Source organism: Pteropus vampyrus, unplaced genomic scaffold (assembly GCF_000151845.1).
Source record: "Pteropus vampyrus isolate Shadow unplaced genomic scaffold, Pvam_2.0 Scaffold52, whole genome shotgun sequence".
NCBI lineage: Eukaryota > Metazoa > Chordata > Mammalia > Chiroptera > Pteropodidae > Pteropus > Pteropus vampyrus.
Genome location: NW_011888833.1, coordinates 1,217,541 through 1,226,644, shown reverse-complemented (window position 1 = coordinate 1,226,644; position 9,104 = coordinate 1,217,541). Strand labels below are relative to the sequence as shown.

The 9,104-nt window shown below is 52.5% G+C and overlaps 1 protein-coding gene across 1 annotated transcript in view; it reads left to right on the top strand.

Moving 5' to 3' along the window:
* The window catches only part of MTUS2 (microtubule associated scaffold protein 2), a gene marked incomplete at its 5' end in the record, with an annotated part of 313,112 nt that overhangs the window by 184,324 nt on the left and 119,684 nt on the right, over positions 1–9,104 (top strand). Inside the window, one exon of the mRNA XM_023530707.1 lies at positions 7,386–7,597. Coding sequence (XP_023386475.1) covers positions 7,386–7,597 — 212 coding nt within the window. The remainder of the gene's footprint in view (positions 1–7,385; positions 7,598–9,104) is intronic.

Here is a 9,104-nt window from a genome sequence, read left to right as displayed (position 1 = left end):
CCTGGGAATCAAGAGCTTTAACATGTGAATTCTGGGGGGACACAGACGTTCGGTTCACAGCAGCAGGGTATGTACACAAGGAGTCCAGAAATACCGGGGTCCAGGCTACCACAAGTGAATGTCGAGCCAGCCCTGGCACACAGAATCCTGGAAATGCCCCATACCGTGCAGGAGAGATCTGGGGGACACAGTTTCCCTGTCCCCAGGCTCCCCTCCTTGCTTCCTTCACCCGTTTCTGAGGGTGACTCTCCTTTCTTGGGTTGCAGAATATCGAAGGTCAGCCTGGATCCATGGTGCCTACACCAGGCCCTGGAACCCCCGAGTGTCATCTGGCCGACGGCTGGCTTTCTGGGTGGTGACTCTGAGGGGCGCTTCCCCCCTTCCCCTGCCGATCTGTAAGTTCACTGAGGACAGGGGTTGCATTTTCTGTCGTTAGTCCCATCCCCAAAACAAAACAAGCCAAAGCAACAAGCTTTTCTGGACGCATGCATCTCTGACATACTGCTGTCGCCATCTTTGTAGCCAGGCTTGGGAAAGAGGGGTTCATGCTCCCAATTCTGTCCCTGTGCTTACAGATGAGCCCTCCACTCGCTGCCACCCCCACCCCTCCACTGACCCCGCTCCTGCAAAGGCCACAGGCGACCTCTGGGCTGCTCGGTCTACGTGCACACGTCACGTTCCTCATCTTAACCTCTGTGCCATTTGACGTGATGGATCACTTCCTTCTTCTAGAAACTGGCCGTCCTTGGACTCTGATGTCACCCTCTGCCGGTCCCCTTCCGGCATCTGCCTTCAGTAGAAACCCTTCTCCCGCACGTCCTCAATGTCGCCAGATCACTTGGCCCAAAAGAATTAGACTGAACTGGGCTCACGTCCTGGCTCAGTGACTCACGCGATGTGCGACCTTGGGCACACACCATAACTTCGCCGAGCCTCAGTTTCCCCTTCTGTAAAATGGAAAGTACGTCCACGCTTGCGGGGTCATGGTGAAGACTGGTGGTGACACGTGGCAAACACCCACATGCCAGAGCCTCTGCTCCTCCACGGTGCTCGCCGTCTCGGTAGCTGAAACCACATTTTAAAGGCGCATGCGCATTCGGATCCAGCTCTTTTGACCCTGGCATTTCGATCATGGCAACAAGATGTCCCCGTGTGCGGGCGGGCCTATCAGAACATCCTCACCGAGTCTTCTCCAGTCCTTAAACTACAGCTCACATAGCATAAAAGCCGTCCTTTAAAATGTCCACTTCGGTGGTTTTTACTGCCTTCACAAGGTTGCACCACCATCACCACTAACTGCAGGACATTGTCGCCACCCCCAGAAGGGCCTGTACCCATGAGCAGTCACTCCCCGCTCCCCACGTCCCCAGCCCCTGACAACCACTGTTTTACTCTCTGCTTTCTGGTTTCATATCAACGGTAGCGTGGAATATGCAGCCTTTTGTATTGGTTTCTTTCACTCGGCATGAGGCTTCCGAGGTGCGTTCGTGGCAAAGTGTGACTCGGTACTCCGATCTTGTTCTTGGCTGAATAATATTCCATGACGTGGATGTGTGACCTTTTGTTTACACATTCACCAGCTGGTGGACATTTGGGTTTTTTCCACCTTCTGGCTACAATGAGTAAAGCTGCTATGGACATTCGTGCCCTTAATTTTTTTTTTTTTTCCAATTACAGTTGACATTCAATATGATACCAGTTTCAGGTGACGTCGATCTTTTCTTATGCGGTGTCTAATCGAGTTAATCCCATCCAGTGTGTTTTTCATCTCAGACGTGTGAGTTTTCAATGTCTGGAATTTAATTCCAGTCTTTTTAAAACCTTCCGACGTATTCCGTCGTTCCTCCAACTTCTAAAACATGTGAAATGTAGTTGTAATGACTTTGAATCACCCGCGTCGTTTCTTAGGCATCCCGTGGGCTTCAGTCGACCCCATCTTCTCATCACTACGGTGTATCCCTGCTTATTCACATGCACGAGGGTTGTTTTATATGCCAGGCAGTGTGCACTGGACATTTTTTATTCCGATAAATATTCTTCAGCTTCGTTCTCGGATAAAACTATGTTGCTTGGAAAGACTACGATTGTTTTGACTCTCGCTGCTCAGCCTCGTTATGCAGGACCCGATCAGCCATGAGTCTGGGGCCCATCTCACCAACTCCCGGAGCAGATGCTCTGAGCACTGGGCCCGATGCCCATGGCCTGCGACAACCCCACCCTGGCCGATGGCACCAGGAGCCGGGTCTGGCCTTCTGAGAGCCCTGGGGCTCGTTCCACCGACCCTGTGTGGAATTCTTTCCCTGACCTTGGAATTCTTTCCGCATAGACCCGCACTTACCAGAACGTGACTGAAGACACGAGCCCTCGGCCCAGGTTTGGAGCTGTCTCTCTGGGACACTGTCCTCTGCCGCTCTGCCTCATCAACATCGACCCCACATCACTCTGACGCCCCGGCACCCTGAGCCCCCAGACCCATTTTCTCAACTTGAGGAGAACACCGTGCTCCACCTGGGTGACTTGCTGGGCCACCGCCTGGAAGTCACTCCAGGAAGCAGGTCGAGGCAGTCGTGGGGGTCACCTCATTCGCTTGCCGGTGATCACTATGCTTCGTTGCCTGATGTTGATGTCTTGAAAACCATTATCTCGTATATTTTGCCCAAGTTTGGGGGGAGTAATTTTAAATGAGAAAGTAACATCTTGGCCAGAAACAGCTATATCTTTTTCCTATAAAAATTTAGCTATCGCTCTCACACTATCAAACCATTATTTTTCACCCTCGGAGAAAGGAGAGGGTCAAATTTACCCTGATAAATAGCACCTGTACTTCTAGTAAATAATAAGAAATTTTCTAAAGATGAAAACATTTTCTTTCAATGTTCATTTGGTCTGGAGGGTCGACTCTGAGATAGCAGCGAAGTTTTCACAGCTATGAAAACAGGAAGAAACTCAGAGTGTAACTTCCTGTTTGTTTTTTTTTTTCCTTGTCTTTTATACATCGAAAGAGAAAAGAATCTGCTCTTCCTGGGAACAGGAAATATAAACCTCTTCTTTCTAGAGTGCGGCCGGTCTCTCTCTGTTCGGCTGGGCGCTGCCCTGTTTGGTGGGTCCCACCGGTACCAGGCTCGGGACTGGTCGGGAGGGCATCCCCAGTCTTCCCCACCACTGACCAACCCCAGACAAACAAGCACTATGTCAGGAAAACAGCGTGCTGCCGGGCAAAAACGTCCTAAAATAAGCTGAGACTGGGTTAAGAAAACTAAAGCCCACCCAGGGCCACAAAGACCTGGCGCCCGTGCTCCTGGGCAGGCGCGAGGCACACATCTGCTTCGTTAGGGTGACCGCCAACCCCGCGAAGCACTTTTCCTTAAGCCAGGGGGCCATCAGAGCTGTACCCTCGGATTCCTTCCTTCCTCCCTCGCTCGCAAGAGTTAAGGTCACGGGCCTTCTCCGGTGTAAATACGCAGCTTCCCAGCATTTTGCGTGGTCCATGTCAGTTAAGCTTCCAGCTTGAAGAGCCACCCAAGCCTTTTGCATCCATTAGAATCCTCTAGACAGTGACTGGATGGCTGCCGATGAATTTTTAATACTCTCTTTCCATTTTCCGGGGCTGTGCTTGTCCCCAGCGCTCAGCCTTCGCACGCGAACCGCCCGCCCCCGCCCTGGTGAGAGTATCGGGTTGCGGGTGTCAGTTGCCACTGGAAGGAGCATCGATTTCATCTGCCCCCTAATCAGAGTGATGCAGCCGGTGGGATGGTGAAAAAGAAATGGTGATTGGGGCGAGAGCGAGGTGACGGGAGGGTGTTGTAGATTCCGCATGTGCCCCCAAGCCTGTGAGGTCTGTCGGGGGTGCTGTCGGGGACCAGCAATGCGCTTAGGTAGTCGGAGCCCTCGGAGTAGAGCAGGTGCTCGATAAAAGTTCTCAAATATCTTGGACCCCATCCCCCAAAAAACACACGTCACGAAGCGGACGTGTGCACAGCTCTGTCTGTGGGTTGTGGGAAGACACGGGTCCAGGTGTTGCTCCTCAGGTGTTTCGTACCCACGGGTTGCCCTGGGCTTGAGCCCCGTCGGCAGTGGGACGTTTACGAGGGGCGGTCAGCAAACAATGGGCACATCTACTCTGTCACTCCACATACAGACTCGAGAACCCTTGATAAGCCTGCTTTGAGGGACTTCATGCAGCAGCACCCGTGTCCTAGATCGCTCGGGTGGCAGTCAGCAGGGGGTTTAGGGGGCTGGCACTTTGATTTTTTGGAAAGAGAGTGAGCACACATGCACAGGCTCTGCCTGACTGCAAAGGGGGACTCGTGGTGTGCCAGCCTGCGCCGAGCCTCCGGGCACCCCGAGAGCAGCATAAATGCCACCAGGGACAGGGACAAGGTGGCAAGGAAACCTTCCAGCACCTGGAAATGTCCTCAGGTGGACATGGCACGCCCCTCCTTTAAAGTGCGCGTGGTGGCTTTCCCAGTGAAATGTGGGGGGCGAGAGGTCAGTCAGAAGTGAGTCACTCGCCACATCTCGCCCAGTGGTGACCACGTGCTCACAAGCTCCTTGTGGCCACCGCCGTCCAGCCCGTGGTCCCATCAGCCCCTTACTTCCTAAGCAGATTAGAGTTTTGGCTTCATTATGTGCTGGCCTTTCAGAGAAGACAGAAAGAGTAAACACAATCCTCCTTAAATTTTAATGAAACAGGTAAAGCTGGCTGTGTGTCAGCCATCTTTCAACGTAAGACGGTAGGTGAGCCCGTGTGGCTGTCCTTGGGTACCATCCTGGGGGTGGGCGGACGTAGGGACACACAGGAAAGTAAGTGACGGAACAGTACTTAGCAAAAGTCGAGGAACACGGTGTTCGTGGGGACCAGGAATGCGTAGCTGACTGTAAAGTGACTGTCAGTCCCAGGCAAAGTTACGTTTGATAGACTTAGAACATGGAGGACCCTTTTCATGTAAAAGCAGTAGAGAACGCCACAGCCAGCCTTGTTTCCCTACGTTTCCCTTCCTCCAGCCTCCGCACTGGGTCCCGTGTCTTGATCTATGCGGGACAGTCTTTGGGTGCCACACGAGCAGCCAACTAGGAGTCCCCCACAAGCACCGGCTTCATAAAGTAAGTGCCACTGGCTTCATAAGTGCCACAGAGCAGCTGAACATTCGCGTGCCATGTCCGTATTCTCAGGGGAGCCTCCCCCCCGGCTTAGGCGTAGGTTTGGCGGCCCCAGCAGAAGGGGTGAGGACTGCGCGTGCTGGGGTTTTGAGGGTGCGAATGAAAGCAGCATAATAAGAACTCCGAAATCAAAGCGAGCCCCAGGGATGGGATTTCACTGGACCCTTTTCTCTTGTCCGTGTGCCCTTGATGATAACCTAATGATCATGATGATGACAATAGCAGCAGTAACAGAGGGCGAATCTGACGGCCGGGAGTACGTGCCGACGCGGGTGCTTGCTGATATCCGCACGCCCAGAGGTGATTCTGTTGGCTTCAGTGCACCGAGTCGGAGTGCGTTTTATTATTTCCTTCGGATCTCTGAGAGAGGTGTCTTCTGTTGTAACTGTGTCAGGTGCCTGGGCCCTCACCGCAGTAATTAAAACCCTGGAGTGTTTTATAAAATCAGCAGCCACAGCAACGAAATGGCAAACAGGAATCATGGAAAAAAAAAAAAAATCTACGTTTGGTCTTAGGCCATGTCTTAGAGTTTAATGTGGGCCATAAAATCTTTCACGCTGTATTGGTTGTTATTTTTCTTTTGTTTTCACCAGTGAGAATGTTGGGGTTGGCTACGTATCAAGATTCATTTGCCTACGATGTGCAAGTGGATTTTCTGGAATGTTGTATATCCTACTGTCGTACAGAAGCAATCATTTTACATCTATTCTATTCTTATATTCAGCCATAACAGTTTAAGATATGTCCTATGTGAGGCCACATTGCCATCTCTGATGACCTCTTAAGAGGAAGAAGATTCAATGAAAATCAACATGGTTACCATTAAATTAACAGTCAAAACTGTTTAGCTCAGTTAACCACCTTTCCCGCTAACAGATGAGGCCGCTTGCGTGTTCACAAGCCCGTTACCGTGTCTCGGCGTGTCAGGTACTGAAGAGGCTACCGGTTTGCAGTTTGCTTGACCTATCACTCTCTGATATTCTGGAGGGGCAGGGCACAAAAGAATGTTCGAAATACTAAGGTTCATTTCTGGTCGTGTGGTTGGTTTCCACGTCTCATCCTCTAGGACGTGAGCCGCTTGAGCCAGAGAGAGAAGATGTCTCTGGAGTGTAAATTCATCGTGCACCATGGTAGCGCTCTGGGTGTCAGGTCCGCCTGTGCTGCCCACGGAAGACAGCAGTCCCCAGGAAGTCCCTGGTCACCCACCCATGGGCCTCAGCCCCCGAGGCAGTGCCTGTCTCCACGCTTGTCTCTCTTCCCTGGGCCTGGCCTTTACTCCTTCAAGCTTCGGCTTAGGGGCCAGCTCTCCGTTAAGCCTCCCCAGCCCCAGGCGGGGGTTCTGGTTGCTTCTCTGTGTACCCCCCCAACCCCCACACAACACACACACACACACACACACACACACCCCTAGCATCCGCCTGGCAGAGCAGGATCTCGCGTGACCGCGGGCCCTGGTGAGGAATGAACCCTCCTTCCCACCGCAACTGAACTGGTGGGGTGCGCACACGTCACGGGCCGCGGCACCTTCACAAAGATCGTCCTGGCTGCCATGAGGTGGGGGGTGAGAAGAAGCGGGGCTTCCCATGAGAAGGTGACAGGTCGCTTGGCTGGGTGAGAGGTCGCATGGTTGCGTCACTTGGACCTTGACTCGTGGAGGTGGTGTGAGTGGCCACGTGGGGGACAGTTTGGAGGATGGCGATGCTGTAGGAACGTAAAGCCGGGAATTCCCGGAGCAGAGGTGTGACTCGAATGTGACATCCAAGGGAGGGCCCCTGGGACAATCGCAGAAGTAGAAGGCAGTCCTCCCCGACGCTCAGTTCAGAGGCTGCTAGGTTGCGACTCTGACTTCCACCCGGACTGATTGACTTATTTCCCATTAGACATTTTTGAAAGAGGAATCCCCTCAAAGGAAACACAAGGCCTCTCCGATCTCTCTCTAAGCAGGGCTGGAGGGGACAGAGGACACTGACAGGAATCTGGTGATTTGGCCCGTCATTCATTTTCTAAGCACAACACCCTGCCCTTCGAACCACATCGACTGAGCAAATATTCTAAGTCCCTGTCTGGATTTTTCTTCTTAAGACCTAAAATGACAAACCCTGGGCAAGTCTCTTCTGGCCACTTGCTCTTGATGAAATCCTCTGTACTAAGGAGCCGTTGTCACCTTTGGGCCACATGTTTTTTCAAGCGACTATTTGTTTTTGTTTTTGTTTTTGTTTTTGTAGGTTACCCCAAGCAGAGAAGCGGGGTTCCTCGAAATGGCTTCTCCCCCAAGCCCGACCTGCAGGCCCGCGAGGCCGAGCGGCAGCTGGTCCAGCGGCTGAAGGAGAGGAGCGAGCGGCAGGCCAGGCAGCTGGGCCTCGCCCAGCGGGAGCTGGGGAGGGCCGTCTGTGGCTTCCAGGCGCTGGCAGTGGCCACTCAGCACTTCTTCAGAAAGGTGAGGCCATGTCCGGCGGACGGCAAAGGGCGTCTGGCTGGAGGGAGAGCAGCGATGCTGATGGCTGTGCGTGTGTCTGTGTGTAGCCGTCTGGGTTTGGGGTTTGATCTCCAGACGGTTACGCAAAATCCCCAGCAGCGTCGGGTCATGTTAGGGGAGCCAAGTTCATACTCAGGTGCGAAAGGAATCAGTTTGGGAGGGATGACTTAGTTACTCGATTCCGAAAGGGAAAATTGTGTCGAAGAGAAAAGGGTGTAAGTGACCGTTTCACAGGCGAGATCTTTAAAGAAGATGAGCACGTGCTCGTTTGCACACAGGGACGAGGAGGCCAGATTCTGAAATTTCGGCCCCTTTAGATGCCAGGGAGACGGGGCTGTGGCTGCTGCTGGTGGCAGATGCTGGCCTGGGGCACCCTCAGAGCCCTGCTCAGTGTCCCCAGAGCAGCCTGTGGCTTGTTTCTGGATGTGCAGACAGGACCAGTTTCTCCCCGGCAGGTCAGTGTCCAGAGGCTCCTGGGCCATGCGAACACAGAGTCATTAGCTACGTGGAGTCAAGCTCCACAGCTTTCGACACGGAACGGAAGCTGGCGGAAGCCTGGGGTGTGTGGTCGAGGGCTTTTGGGGTCCACCTTGAGGCAACCAAGCGTGTTTGGGGGAGAAAATGAACACTCACCCTCGAGGTTTAAACAGTATGAATTAGCGTATTAAAAATCCACAGGACATTTTGAGTTTCACATATGAACTTTCTGGTATCTATAAATGGAAAGAAATAAAAATGCTCTGTAAATGTTCTCCAAATAAGAAAATGAGCCAACTACATTTCTGCCTAATGTAAAGAAGAAAATCAGAAAGATGGCGGGTAGCATCACACCCGCAGGTTTTACTGAAGAGTGGAGGCGTCTGGGGCCCTTGATGGCAGGCACCCGCCGGCCTGCCCTCACCCCCAGCAGAGGCGCCTGAGCTGACCCGTCGTTCTGCTCTGTTCCTTTCTGCTTAGAGCCTTGGGCAGAAAGGGGCGATGGCCGATTTGTTGCTATAACGCAAGACAGCACGAACATATTTCAGCTCATCCATCATTTCAGCCTCGTCCCTAACCTAACTGTTAGCAGCGGTGGTAAATGCCCAGTTTGAGTTCCTCGTCTTCCTTTCAGGTTTGGTTCCGTTGGGGTTGATCTTGAACAACTCAAGGGGCCGTGTACCCACGCCCTGTAAGAGTCAAAACGTTGAGCACGTTTTTGAGGTGTCAGAGAGTGGTGCCGTGGTGAATGTTGACCGTTCTTAGAGAAAGAGAGGCATCTGTTTTTTGTTCTTCAGCTGGATGTACATTTTCCTCTGACGGGCAAGTCTGTCATTAATAGAGGAAATCAGGGAGGTTTGTTGAAGATTGTTGGTAATATTATCTTGTTGCTCTGCCTACTTTGGGTTACCCCTTCCATGCATCACCCCCAGATATAACCAGTCCCCGATAGAGGTTTCGTTTGGATAAACATTGCTACAACCTGCTGCGT